This window comes from Etheostoma cragini, chromosome 10, assembly GCF_013103735.1.
Source record: "Etheostoma cragini isolate CJK2018 chromosome 10, CSU_Ecrag_1.0, whole genome shotgun sequence".
Lineage (NCBI taxonomy): Eukaryota > Metazoa > Chordata > Actinopteri > Perciformes > Percidae > Etheostoma > Etheostoma cragini.
The window spans coordinates 2,218,806-2,234,065 of record NC_048416.1 but is presented as its reverse complement, the minus strand read 5'-3'; the positions used below and the strand labels follow the sequence as shown (position 1 = coordinate 2,234,065).

The following is a 15,260-nucleotide window of genomic DNA, read 5'->3' as shown; positions in this document are numbered from 1 at the left end:
TGTGTGTGTGTGTGTGTGTGTGTGTGTGTGTGTGTGTGTGTGTGTGTGTGCGCTGTGGCTGGACAACATTCATGATCAGAAGGTTATGGAATGTGTGTAGAGAACGAGCGAGGACAGATCAATCATTACGCACGTTCGAGAACATCCTCAGTGTGGTGAGCAGGTTGACAGCCGGGCTGCGGGGGGGTCTCAGCCCTGCCTTTGGTCCTGTCTGCACCTTGTTGTTGTGGCTTCTGTCACCTTTTTCTTGCCTCCTGTGTGTACGGGTGTGGGTGTGTTGCCGTCGCTCCACTCCAGGCTTTGTGAAACCAGATCGGCTTCGTCTATCTCAGAACAGCAGAGCACAGACAGGCAGCCCATTAGGCCTCATGCTCCGCAGGATGACCTTTGAACCCCAGTCCCCCGTTTGACCAAAATGGGCTGAGCAGCCGTGCCAGGTCAGCGGTTTGCCGGGTCATCACAGGCTATCAGCAGCTATCTGTGTTTCCGCCAATGAGCAGGGACTCTTCATGGTCTGCAAACATTACTGGCTTGCATATACAGACAAACAGGCGAATATGAGCCTGCAGACTCACACACATACAAACTAAAGATAGGGGTCAGACTATGAAGGGTGCTTTAATTTTTGTTTGTGTCTGTGTCAACCTTCAGCAGCTTGGGAGTCAGAGGAGACGGTGTGATGAATCAGTGAGTCGAAGCAGAACCGTACAAGTTAAGTAAGCGAGGGCATCGGACTCTCACGGCCCAGCCTGCTGGAAGCGATGGCCCTGCAGGATTCCTGTGTTAACCTCGGGTTCCTGCCCCAGCTCCCTGCCCGGCGAACCCAAATCTCTGCCACAACATCCCCGACAGGAGGACTACTCCCTCGGCCGTGTTTGCTCAGCTGCGCTGGCTTTGTGTCGGCCTATCCAACCCCCTCGTTCCTGCTCCCTGGCTGTTTTCTCCCTCTTTTTTTGTGTTTGGTTTCTTTTCTTTCGACAGTTTGTAGCTTCATTTGTTCTCTGTTTGGCTTTCGGAGAGCACGTCTGACGTATCCGTGGGATTGACGGCTGCGAGTTCAAGAGGCCGAGGTGAGGCGGGTACCTGAGGAAGTCTCACGTCTTCTGCTGCATAGTGTCACAGTGGTGTCAACATGTACAGTAGTCATGTAAACACCTCACTGCTGTGCCCGCTGCCTGCGTTCGGACTCTGACTCACTACCAACACAGCCAAACCTATTCATGCACTTACCAGTTTCAAAGTGAATAGCAGGCTTAAAAACTTAATAAGCCCGGTGATTTTAAGATCACTTAACAATTGACTTATTACACACGGGCCTGAAATGCACACACATGCACCAATGGTGAGCTCCAAGTGCCCTGCGGTGTCTTGCTCAAGAGCAGTGCCCAGGATCACACAGTACCCAGGATCACCCAAGAGGTGAACTGGCATCTCTCCAGCTACCAGTCCACACTCCGTACTTTGGTCTGAACGGGGACTTGAACCGGCAACCCTCTGGTTCCCAACTCAAGTCCCTTCAGACTGAGCTATTGCCACTATTGCAAAGTGTGTAATAACAACAGAGTTTAAATAGTAATCTCCCCATAGGGGATCAATAATTAATCAATCAATCAAAACGTCTTTATATAGCACTTTACAGCAACCAGCAGGTATCCAAAGTGCTTAACAGAAGGAGTAAAGAGTATATAAAGAGTATAAATTAATATAATCATAAATATTCAGATCCAGTTTGAGTACATGCGTCTAACCTGCAAAGATGCGTAACCGTTTGCGTCTCGGTGGCGGCCCCAGCCCTGACACGCCGGAGCATTCGTCTTCATCGTCACAGTCACCGCTCTCGAATCCCTCATCCCCCTCATCGCTCCACCCGTCTCCTCCGCCTCCGCCTCCGCGCGACCGGGCTCTCCAGCGCTTCTCGGATACCGTAACCAGCCGCAGCAACTGTGGGACAAACAGGAAGAGGTTAAAGGTAATGATGCAAACCGCCCTCACCCCTTCTCGTGAATCATTCTGTGGCCGGAATGTGCCGGTGCATTAATGGTTCAACAGAGCTGTTAAAATAAATAAAGGGTGTCTCTTGATGTGAGCGTGTACCGTGTGATTAGAACAGTATGAGGGGAATTTCTGACAAAAACTCACTGAGATCTAAAAATGCTGGTATTTACCCAACTCTAATTATAATCACCAGGCAGGAAAACACATTGGTTATCGGTGCCAGTTTGGTTATTTTTGTCCATCCGTGATTCACTCAAAAGGCTTGTGGCTGTCGCTCCATGTAATTTGCTGGTAGAAAATGAGCAAGACTGGTGCGATTGTGTTGTTACTGGCAAACAGCATTGTCTTGAGTGGTTGTCCCGGGGCAACAGGGGCACAACAACACCACGTAACCCGCTCTGTCCAAGTGGACACCAAAGCCTTGAGATCTAAAATGAGAGAGGAGGATGAAAGATGAAAATAAATGTGTGTTACTGTTTGTAATAGTCTGAATTATTGTGTTGTTAAGATTGGAAACCTCTTCCTCAAGGGAGACCTGGCCAAGTTGGCAACATAAACATTTGCAGATGAAATAATATTACAAATGCAACACAAGCTCTAAAACAAAGAAATATGATATTTTTTTGCAACAGAATATTATTCCAGTTGGGCCTCTGGGCTGTGAAAGCAGTTGTTGTATAACTCTGTTATTTTCCCACATGGTGTTCAGAAACTGTTTGTGCATAACATACCGCAAGTGTTTATTGAGACCAGTGGTAAACTAATCAACTCATAAATATTACAGAAATCTCCAAGAGCTGTAAAGCAATTTCATTTAACCCTTGTGTTCCCATTTTGTTGGCGCTTTTTATCGATGTTTTGAACTTTTTCTTATGTTTTTGTCCCTTTTTCAACACCCACTCCCTTTATTTTCAATGTTTTCAACACTACGTAACACTAACCTATTAACTTTAGTTTTAATTTTTGGGGAATTTATGGTCAATAATAAGGAAATTCTACCTAATGTTTGACTTGGAAAAGCAGAAATTAGGAATTATTTATACTAAAATTATTGGAATGAATGCTGATGGATAATCACAGACTGGAATATGTCAACTTTTACTCAATGCTATTCCAAAAACACTTCAATGTTCTTTTCAAATGCTAAAAAATTGAATAAGACGCCCCAAAATGAATGAAAGTAGAGATTTGTACTTGCCAAAGAGCGTTGTGTGGAATCAATCATGTTATTTGGGTGAATTAAAAAGAACATTGATATAGGTAAACGGGTCAATTTGACTCAAGAACAACAAGAGGATTAAAAAAATGTCTCAGTTAGATCAGTTGGAAACCGCGGCCGCAGGTTCAACTCCGACCTGCGGCCTGTCTTCATCTTTCCTGTGGAAATAAAGGCCTAAAAAATAAGTCCCAAACTAAAAACTCTTCCTGTTGACCAAGAGTAAAAGGGGGGCAAACTTTACACATGCGATGACTTAAACTGAGTCGATAAATATCAATTCCAAAGACAGCTTTCCCACTATGTTTTTGAGGTGTAGCTTTACAGCAACACAGAAAAAAAGAACAATACCTCGTGTAAATACCTCGTCTGAATCCTGTCTCGAATTGAAAAACATGTGAGCCAGCTTGGAGACGACCTACATGGCCGCTCTCTGACCATCGTTCAGCCTCCACAACATTGCACATGATTGAGAGCCCTGCCAAGGTAACAGATGTGCTAAATTCCAGCCTCACTGCCCTTCAAGCCTCCTTTCATCTCGCCGCTCTGCCTCCTCCTTTGTTTTTTTTATTCATTTCCTTCCTATCTGCATACGTCAGCATGCATTTTTTGTTGTTGTTTTGGCTGGCTGTGGGAGAAAATTAAGTTCATATGGTCTCCAGTCAGCTGCGACGTCTGCCTGAGATCCGACTGTGTTTTTGTGTGTGTGTGTGAGAAAGAGAGCGGAGGTATAAAAAATCCCAGAGCTAATCACCGAATTCCGCCAGTCAGAAGATAAACAACCCTGTTCCCTTCGCCTGCATATACAAACCGGTCAATCTGGGTTTTCCAAGTGACATAAACTCTGAAGTTTAGAGAGGGAACACACATCGCCTTGTTCCCAGCATGGCTGCCCACAGACCTCCATTCATTTCTCAACATTGAGGCCATACACTCACCATGAGCGAAACATTTCTAAAAGCCGGGGATGGACAAACAGTAAGTCACAGAGAGGACGGTGGATTCATTTGACTTTGGTTTGATGCTGAGCGAAGCTCCACCTGGTGACGGAGCCGAGCCCTCGGGTGTCACATTAAAACAAACTCTCCTCGTGATGAATGCTGCTTTAATGTACCGGACTGTTTTTTTTACAGACAGAACCATGTTTGCCTGCTTTTGCCAAACTCTTACAGAGATTTACAGAGGTCCTGAAATTCCTTCTCGTGGTCTGTATCCTGGCAACTCAGTTGGACTTTGGGAGGGGAGGGGCGCCTCGCAAACCAATTAAAAGGCAAACAAACACTTGTAAAGCAGGGAAAGAAAGATGTGGTTCAGGGTATTTTAGAACCGAACCTAAGAAAAGGTATGAGGAGCTACGGGAAAAACATTGAGAGCAACTGTCGTGTCCCTGTTTAGAGCTCAGTCTGTGTGTAAGACACCACCTGCCAGGACACACAGCACTCCCCCCACCGCACAAGCAGACATGCTGTCCTCTGATTCACTGTATAGCTACTGATGCAGCTCTGCAGGGTACATAAATCATATACATCAATCATTATACATGAGTTAGCACGCTAGCAATGACCACGCTAACAAGCTGATGGTTAGCAAGTTTACAAAATTATGAGTTTAGCATGTTAGCATGATAAACTAACTAAGCTAACTCGCTGCCAATGTTTCAATACCATAAACTCTGTTGTTATTGTTTTTATTCTTATGTATGTATGTACTTATGTATGTTGTGTGTGTGTGTATATGTATGTATGTATGAAGGTGTGCATGTATGTATGTGTGTATGTATGTATGTATGTATGTACTGTATGTATGTATGTGTTTGTGTGTATACATGTTTGTATGTATGTATGTATATACGTATGTATGTATGTGTGTATGTATGCATGTATGTACTGTATGTATGTATGTGTTTGTATGTGTGTGTATACATGTTTGTTTGTATGTATGCAGTTGTAATTTTTGAGCAATCTCTGGCACAATATTTTCTTTTGGGATTTGTAAAGTCTATTTCATCTTAATCAGCATTTGCCAACTAGCTCTAAATACAAAGTACATCTGTGGCTGAAGGTAGTCTTTAGAATTCCATGTATTTTGTCATAATCTAAAGTATTATTATTGGTATTTGGACCTGATGCCCAAAGTGATTACAAACACGTTTGCAAAATGCGGTGACCGACCAACCGGCCAACACTGCCATCCATCTCTACAGCCTGCTGGATCAAGAACATATAAGCTAGAAATAGGAGATGTACGGCGGTTGAAAAGGTAACAAAATTTGGGAAATTAAAATAAGAATTTGACTGCCTAATCATAGCTGTGGCCTGGTAACAGAGGACTAGGCCTCTGTGGCAGAGCGCTGTGGCTTCTGCCCACCGGCTGACTGCCTCTGCCACGGCTGCGGTAGCGGGGAGGGGTGGGATGCATGTTTGTGTCGAAAGTGATGCCGCGCTTTTGGCATGGCGGAGCCACAGCGTGATCCGGCAAGAGCCTCCAGATTTACCACAAGAGGGAGAAACCTCAAGTCGCTCCGGGCTGGAATCTGCTGCAATTTAAAAACAAAAAAGAAGAAACCCAAGCAAAAGGAAGCAGGGAGGAAACAAATAAAAGAGAGAGACTTTTTTTTGGGGGGGGGGAAGAAATGCTCAGTATGTTTTCCATTAGGCGATGGAATCTGGCCCTCTCACTCGTGTCTCTCCTCTGTGTTTTGCAAGTTGGCTTGAACGGGGCAGCTGGACACACAGAACGTGTAATCAGGATGGTTATACCTCCCCTTTACACGAAAAGCGCAAGTCACACCGAGGAAACACGGGTTCCAAAGCTGCACACAAAGCCCAAACATGTGGCAGATTGCTCAATGCAGGCCAGCCCAGACAGAGACACAGAAACCGCGAGTCTGTCACTGCCTCCCACACATGACATGAACTCCACACAGGGTCACTGTTCGACACACACGACAGCTGCAACTGAGCCTCGGAGTCCAGCCACTGGTCGAGCCACACTGCTAGAAATCAACCTGCCCTCACTGATCATGAGCCGGGGTCTTTTACACGGGCTGGCAGAAGAAGATCCTGGTCCACAAGTCACAGGGAAAGGGATCAAATCTGAAGACGGGGAAACAAATATGAGTGATAAGTGATGTTGTGAACGAAATAGGGACAGGATGAGTAATGAAGACGGAGAAAAGGTACAGAAAAAAGGGTCTTGTTGTCAGTGTGTGTGATTGGGATTAGGCCCTGTGTTATGTCCTCCTCTCCACGCGCAGGACATGTCTGGGCAAGCTGCTCATGACTGGGCCCAGACGGAATCTGCTGCTCTGAATCTTTCTTTCAATACCTCAACGCATCTTGTCTACAAATCTAATCTGCACAACTTAAGTCTTAGGTTCCCAAGCAGAGTATTCTTGCCATATGTTCAAAAAATGTTGATGGTTTCCTTAATTGCTTTGAGTTGAAGGCTTAAAATGCACACAGTCATCACATGCTGTTTTTTACTTTGATGACTAGTGATGACAACTGGGACCTGATCTTTGGGTTTACAGTCATAAAGTTATTTATTTACAGTCATAAAGTTGCTTTACCAAAGTAGGACAAGAAACAAGTGTTTCAACACTGGAATACAACAACTGGTTGTATTCAAGCTGCCTATCTACCTACCTAAGTCTATCTTTGAACTGTATAACTTGACGTTGTTTCTCCTCCAAATTAGTTTGGCTAACCCGGGGTTAAGTTTACAACCCGTGTAGTCATCTCCCTGCTTGTGTTTCTCGGCCCGTTAACACTTTCTTTTAGCAGTGTTGCAGTTCCCAAGTCTAAGTGATTTGCTTTGTGAGTACAATCTTTCCATCCGCAATAGAAAATGTGGCTAAACTAAGAACATTAATCCAGAAATAAACGGAAGTTATCCATTTCATTTTCTATTCGGCTTTGTGACCTGTAAAGCCAAAAACTATACAGCAGACTGTAAGCTCTATTATTCAATCAGTGTAGGAGGGAGCTGATGCCCGGGTCATTGTGCAGACGGACACACATGACTTTTCAGCACAGACTATTTTTCATGACAAATGAAGGAAATGGACTTTCCTTACACCTAATCCCCACATGTTTACTGAGCTGCAGCGCTTATATCAAGTTTGCAGACGTGCTGTTTGGAGAAGAGAGCCAAGAGAGAGGAAATGAATGAGGGACACCATGGGAGAAAGACAGGCAGACAGAGGAATGACAGGAGGCCCTTTCCTCAGAGTGAGTCATGGAAAGTGCCACAGCACGCTGACAAGAAGAGGGGACGTTTTTGGACGACACAGCCCGCCCTGCAGTCCCACCCGCTCTCATTTCTCAACTTTTATTGAAATGTAAAGAGGCGGGGGACGTATGTCCGGGTATGTCACGCAACGGGAGCCCGGCCACAGACAGTAAATGCGGACGAGATATAATTTCCTGATGTTAATTCAAGTTGGAACAGAACACACGGAGAAGAAAACAATAGCTCTCAAGCTGAGTGTTAAACTGGGTGTGTCCACTCCACCTTTCTGGTTAAGCCCATAAGGCCATTTCTAAGATTTTTCTAGTTTGGACTCAGTCCTGAATGAATGTTAAGACTCTGTTGGCAGTGACTTTGTTCCTCTGGTAGATCATCTTTTAAAGCTAATGAAAACTCTCAAACCCTCCTCATGTATTATAAAGAGCAGATATAATAAATTGTAGCCAGTTCATCTTCTTGAAGAATATCCCTCATGTTGTTCTTAGGTCAAATTGACCCGTTTTCCTATATCAATGTTCTTTTTAATTCCCCCAAATAACATGATTGATTCCACACAACGCTCTTTGGCAAGCACAAATCTCTACTTTCATTAATTTTGGGGTGTCTTATTAAATTTTTTAGCATTTAAAAAAAACACTGAAGTCGTTTCGAAAGAGTACTGAGTAAAAGTTGACATATTCCAGTCTGTGATTATCCATCAACATCCATTACTTTCATTTTAGTCCAAATAATTCCTATTTTCTGCTTTTCTAACTCAAACATTAGTCATAATTTCCTATAAATTAAGTTTATTGACCAAAAATTCCCAAATTAACTGTACAACTTAAGGTAATAAGTTAGGTTTACGTAGTTTTGAAAAAAAAAAGTAACAAACATTGATAAAAGCATTTAAGAGTGTTGATTTTCAATTCTGAGGTGAAGATAACACAATGGTTAACCCTTTGTGTCTTCTCTGTTCATACAGATATTCTCAGTTCAGATGAAAGCAGAGCATGAATAGTCAGGGTTAAGTCCCCTTAGTGTTAAATCTATCTGGTATGAGAACAATTTTTTATCTTTTTTTGAGGCTAACCAAATGAAAATCTTAACTTATATGTCTGTGAATGTTCCTGATTGTCTGCATGGGGTTTAATAGTTTAAAAAGTCGCCTTCCTGCACCGGCCGCTGGTTGCTAAATCAGATTCCGCCCCTCAGACAATCTCTTTTTGTCTGCTGCTCGTCTGCTTTACACGTTATCGCAGTGGCTCCCAAAGTCATGTGTTGTATCTGTCTGAGATTACATGCTAGTCCATATTTCTGATAATTCCATTAGCGTGTGAATTCATACGGTAATTAAAAACCTTCAAAATGTAACAAGAGTTTAAAAAGGGATGTTTGATCATTTCTTATGTTGAAGTCAAAGGTTAAATGACCAGAGTTCAGCAAAGGCCACACTTGTTGCGTTGTGGGTAAAAAGATATCCAAAGAGAGCCAACGTGGCTGCAGATGAAAAATGTACGGGCTCAAACTAAGATGTCGCACGATCCGAGATGCGCACACGGTAATTGTCCTTTTGTATTTCAGCTTTTGTTTAATATTTGTCGTAATTTCTTTGCATTTAATGCACGTTCTGTACTGTTGTGGGGCCCGTCTAGTTAAGGAAACGTGTTGAAGAGACTGTAAAATGACTGAAAGAACTATATTTGACTCATTGTGTTTCATGTGTTTATTTTCTTTGCAGTTTCCACAGTGTCTTATGATGGAAATGTGGAAATAAATGCTCCAAGCGTGTCCCGTGATCCCATCTAGCAGGAGCTGGCGGACGCACGCCTGGGTGGACCCATAACGGAGGATGGAATGGCCTGTGCTTGCACAAGCTTCAGTGGGCTGCGGTGCTACAAGCAGCTGTTCTGCTGCCAGCTAGTTTATCTAAACGCTTACAGAAAAACAGAGAAAATGGCTTGAAAGTGCTGGAAAATATCAAAGTGGGTTCAGAGGAAGTACCTCATACCGACAAGGTACGGGTGTCTAGCAAGTTGAAAAAGGAGCATGTGAGGGAATGATAAAGTTCAGGAGTGCTAACACTTTGACAGGTCCGTAGAGGAGCCTTAACTCTGCTGTGCCCCCCCAACAGCCCAAACAAAAGGCAGAGGAGGAACAGAGGAGGTCTCTGACCCTCCTAGGGAGACCCTCTGATGACCTAGCAGAGACAGGAAACAGGAAGTGTGACCCCTGGCCCCATTCAGGGGGGACTGTAACACGTGATTGTGCCCAGTGACAACAAGCCCAGGATGTGTGGATCAGATGAGAGACCGCAGCAGGAAGACTCAGCTGTTCATGTCTGTGCTCGCTGACAGTCAAACAAAAGAACTAATAAATATTAGATAGAGAGAATGAAAAGCACACACTGTTTTTACCTCTGTGTGTGTGTGTGTGTGTGTGTGTGTGTGTGTGTGTGTGTGCGCTGTGGTTCCTGGTTAGCAAGCAGGGTGCTTGGCTTGTGCAGCCAGGTTTTTACAACCCGGCTGCGTGATAATTACACCCAGTGGGGTGGTAGTGGTGTGGGAGCAAAGGGGCACAGTGGGTAGAGAGAGGCAGCCCTGGCTCGCGCTTCAGGGCTGATGGTGGGGGGGTGGGCGGCGGTATGGAGGTAAGGAGGAATGGGTGGCAGCAGTGGTAGAAGGGATGGTTGGACCTCATTAGCAGGCAGACTAATTGGGAGGAAAAGGACCCTTACATGCTCTGTCTGACCTCCCAGCCAGCAGGGGAGAAAGCCGGGGGTGGGAGAAGGGTGGGTGAGTGTGTGTGTGTATGTATGTACGGGTAGGAGTATCTGAGTGTTCCTAAAGTTAAGGAACCATAACTCCTCATAACTCCTCAAATCCTAAACTTACCATGAAGTCTGAAGTCTCCGGAAAGCGAAAAGGATAACATGCGTGTGTGGTGCTCTAACAAGGATACCGACTCTGCGTCTGCAAACGCCCTGCAGCCCCGCGGAGGTTTACACCAGGTGTCACACTTCGTTTAAAGAACCCTCGTGGCTTATCCCTGCACACAAATATAGCAGCGTAACAGCTCTCCTTCCTCCTCTTCTTCCAGGGCAGTCGTACTTCACACACATAAAAACTAGGAAGACGAGAGGACGAAGGCCCCGAGGGGGTGTATTAAATAACGCTTCAAAAACCCTCAGTAAATAACATCAAACACAAGTCAGATCCTTTGACTGGAGCGTGCATAATGGCCAGGTTAGCAAGTGTAAATTTACAAAGCAGCAGGCCTGGTCCAACACCCATGGTGTCTATTAGTTTGATAGTAAGCACACCCTGTTGGAGAAGGCCACCACTCGTCGCCGTGTCATGTCATTTTATTTCTACTGTTATTATAATACACACAGCACTGTGTTTAGTCACACATTTCAAGTGTTGCTTTATTCATAGCGACTGTGTCACTGCTGTGTATGAACTGGGAAATGTATCAGCTGTAGTCATATTCCTAACTACGTGTTTGTTAACTGCTGCAAGTGCGCACAGTAAAAACTGTCCGAGCTCAAGTGTGTGACTGAGTTATACATTAAAGAGCGCATTCTGTACGAGCATGCACGAGGTGTCGAGCACACGCTGCCCAGGCTCTGTCGGCTCGGAGGAAGTGTGACTGCGTGATGGAATTTGTGGCGCTCAGGATCTGGTTTATTTTCCACCCTGGATTCCTGTCCTACCTGCAGGATTTTCCCAGGTTCTGGCTTCAATTAGACTGGGAAGCTGGAGGGGGGGGGGGGGGGGGGGGGGGGGGGAAAGGGGGGGAAGGGGGGGGTCTAGGGGTTTAAGAGAGGGGGAGAAGGAGGGGGCTAGAGGAGGGAAGGGCGACAGAGCTGGAGTCTGTCACACACAACTCAGCACAGCTGGGGAGATGGAAAGAAAGGCGAAAGAATGATGAGAGTGAAGGCTAAAACATGGTAAAAAGGTGCAAAAACGGAAAAAAATTGGCACATAACAGTTGTTATTCTTCAAGTGACGGAGCAATTTTAACAGTGTAGGATGAAATAATTATGTTTTCCCAAGAGGGATTCATAAAAATCTTCGCAAAGATGTCTTTCATATCTGTGGTGTTCCAAATGTATCCCTACAAAGAGTGTCATATAGCCAAGAAGAGGCTGACAGAATAGTCCCAGGAGGTCTGACCCTCCAAATGGCAAACTCATCTGACAAATGAGTGGGAAACGCTCTGTAATCAAAGACCAATCACATAATTGCTCCATTTTGCCACTAGCTCAACCATCTCCTGTGAGATTAGTCGTTCAGAGGAGAAACCCGATACGCTGGGAAGTTAAACAGATGTTCAGAAAAACAAACTCATCTGCTCCGAACAAGAACACATCACCAAAATAATGTTCTAATTTAGGAATGCTGCCTCCCGTACGCACAAGGGTACTGACTCGGACAGTTTTCACAAAATGGGAGCATTAATGCAGTGTCACAGTAATGCCAAATTCTTATTAAAGCACCCATATTCTTTTCTTATTTTCAGGTTCATAATTGTGTTTTGAGGTTGTACCAGAATAGGTTTCCATGGTTTCATTTTCAAAAAACACCATATTTTTGTTGTACCACTCATTGCTGCAGATCCTATTTCCCCCCTGTGTGTTTAGGTCTCTGTCTTAGCTCCAGAGTGAGACATCTCACTTCTATACTATCTTTGTTGGGAGCAGCACATCTGTAAGATCCCATCAGCTAGATAACTCTTTCTCCAGCTTTGGTCAGTCCAGGGCAGGATTAGCTGGAAGACTTCTTCTAGACGAGGGCCGCTTGTGGAATACCTGCACAACAGGGACAGGAAGTAGTTCTTTTGGAGATTATGGTCAACTAGTGGCTGTTGTTGCAGTGTTTTGCCATTGAGAACGAGCTAGCATGCTATGCTTAGCCACCTCGTCTCGGCTAGTGACGTAGAAAGCAGTGCAGATGTTGAACAGCCCACCCGGAGACTGAGGACAGAGGATCTCACTCAAAACAACATGGATGGTTTTTCTTTCCAAGTTTGTATGTGTGTGGAAGCAGCAGAGACACAAAATACCCCAAATCCCAATATACCCCATTTCATGATATGGGCACTTTAGGAAAACAGCGAGACTTTGTCAGACTAGAATCACAGAAAACGCTCGATGTGGACTCTTTATCAGCTTTAACACGCTGCATATACAGGGCACAGCACTCAGACAGGACCTTGCACGGGAATTTGTTACACAGTGTAAGCATGCACAGAAATGTCCATGGCTCCTCACAATCCCGCACTGTTTAAAGATTCCAAGTCGGGAAGCAATAACCAATAGAGAAAGCCATTTCTCTAAATCCATTTATAGTGCCCGGTCCACTTTAAACTTGGCTATGGCTCAGTCATTACATCAGCTGCTTTAGGCGTGAGAAAACGTTGTTTTACAAGCTGAGGCGACCGGCACTGAGTTTTTTTTTTTTTTTTTTCTTCTTCTGGTGTTTAGTTTAGCCTCACAAAGGCACAGGTCTCCCTGCCAGACAGTCTCTGTATCTGCTGTTTCTCTGATCAACACTGACAACGTGAGAAATGACACATTTCCGCTGCATAGTTTCATTTCACAGGGCTATCGTCACGGGGCACTTAGGAGCGGAGGAATGAAACATCAGGGGGATTAAAGTTGGAAGGAAGTGGATTCTTTTGAGGGGTCCCATGTTCCCCTCACTGTTAAAGAGAGTAGCCCCTATATTTTATGACATGGTCTACGCGTACTGTGGGCCGGGACTGATTCGTGGTTAGAGAGCACAAGCTGGAAGAACTGTTGATTGTGCTCACCGTTTGTGCCAAAAGGAGAATAACGTTCATTCAAATGAAAAACGTGTGCACGATAAAAGAGTCTTATAGGAATTGTAAAGACCGGTATGTGAGTGACCCATGTCTTGAATGTGGAGCTGAATGCATATTAAAAAAAAGGACAATAATGTGCACATTCTTCAGTCTGCAGCTCGGAACAAACTGTACACGATGCACAAACGCACAGACGACATCATGAGACTGAAATACTGCAGTTTTTAATCAGTCTGCTGGTTGACTTCCAGGAACATTACACATACTATCTCAGTGTTGGCCTGACCTCATACACTCCGCATATAAACAGGGCAGATGAAAGTAATTATGTGTGAGTTGTGGCCTACTCTCATGTCAGATGGTTAATTAATCCATTTGCTTTTAGCCCTGCAACATCCAGAACTGGTGGTCTTTCAACTGGCTGGGAGGTGGAGACCTTGTAAAACTGCTTTTAACTAAACAACATCACTTTCTCCAGTGCTTTCAGAGGTTGTTTACAACGAGCTGGCTCAGAGCAGCTAGGGCCGTGAAATTATAAAGCAAGTATAAGGGTTTTTCCTATGACATCTACCTTCTCTATTGGCAGATTAATGGCACGCTGGCATTATGGATCTATGGATCGCTCAGACTACTACTTGATACCGAAGTGTTGGATGGATTGCAGTGACAACTTGCACAGAGATTCAAGGTGAGATGATTTTAATGTGGTGTCATCAGGTGAAAACGGTCACTGGTCCAGAGAAACATCTCAATAGCTACTAGATCGAGTGACACCACATTTTGGAGAGAAATTCATGGTTTCCCCTCGATTTATCCTATCTAACTTTGGTGTAGAGCTGGGCAATATATTGCTATTATATCAATGTTGTGATATGAGACGAGATCTTTTAGATATTGGATATTGTAATATGACATAAGTTTTCCTGGTTTTAAAAGCTGCATTATAGCACAGTTGTGTCAATTTCTGGGTTTTGCGGTTCTATAATTTGCCTTTACCCATTATATCCACATAACTGATGATTATTTATCAAAAATATCATTGTCAATATCATTTTAGCCAATAGTCTACTAGCTCCAACATGAGTGGAATGTCTCCAGACCTCTTGGGATTTATTGATGAAATGTTGTCCAATCCCTCATGTTCTTCTCAGGATGAATTATAATAACTTGGATGATCCATTTATTTTTCATCTAGCGCCACCGTCAGGTCAACATTCAATACATAATCTTGTGTGGTGCATGACCATCAGCCCCAGCTGTAATATGTGTTTAGTGCCAATTAGAAAATGTTTGCATGCTAACACGCTAGCCTAAGATGGTGAAAATGGTAATTGCTTAGCATTGTCATTAGGAGCATGTTAGCATGTTAGCACTTGGTATCGCCTCACTGAACCACCAGCATGGCTGTAGCCTCTTAGTGTCGTTGTTACTTAATGAACAATATGTTTGTTTCTAACATGTTTGGAAATGTCCAAAATGGATATACAAATGGTTACAATATAATGGAAATTGATAAATAAACAACATCAAGTTGAGTGAGCTCTCTCTGAAAACTTTTATATTGTAAACTTCACAAGGGTAGTTTTTATTACGGGACTATTGTTTGATATTGCATCATGGGAGGTGTTCCTGTTATATTATGTACACCAGCATAGTGATGATTTGTAGGGAAAATATTTGTGTAATCTGAGTTTTTGTAAAAATGGCTATGAGTCATAAAGAGTTTTACTGCACATGAAATATGCAATCAAGTTTATTCAGTTGTTTTGTCAGATGTTAAACCAGCACATTGATGTCGAGATCTAAAGGGAAGTTGGAGTTTAAGGAGAAATGTGCTTGACTCCGCTGTACGGTCATCAGAAAGGGGATTAAAAGTCAATCTGCATAAATATCAGGCGTTTATGTAAACAGAATCCATCCATCCATCCATCCATCCATCTTCGACCGCTTATCCGGTATCGGGTCGCGGGGGCAGCAGCTCCAGCAGGGG

The 15,260-nt window shown here is 44.0% G+C and overlaps 1 protein-coding gene and 1 long non-coding RNA gene across 2 annotated transcripts in view; one reads left to right on the top strand and one right to left on the bottom strand.

Moving 5' to 3' along the window:
* gpc3 (glypican 3) overlaps positions 1–15,260 on the bottom strand; it is a 122,308-nt gene that overhangs the window by 12,441 nt on the left and 94,607 nt on the right. The window contains exon 7 of the mRNA XM_034884044.1: positions 1,749–1,941. Within this exon, the coding sequence (XP_034739935.1) occupies positions 1,749–1,941 (193 nt within the window). The remainder of the gene's footprint in view (positions 1–1,748; positions 1,942–15,260) is intronic.
* LOC117952006 overlaps positions 1–15,260 on the top strand; it is a 24,598-nt gene that overhangs the window by 1,055 nt on the left and 8,283 nt on the right. Inside the window, exon 2 of the long non-coding RNA XR_004658297.1 lies at positions 5,449–5,453. This is a non-coding gene — a long non-coding RNA (uncharacterized LOC117952006). The remainder of the gene's footprint in view (positions 1–5,448; positions 5,454–15,260) is intronic.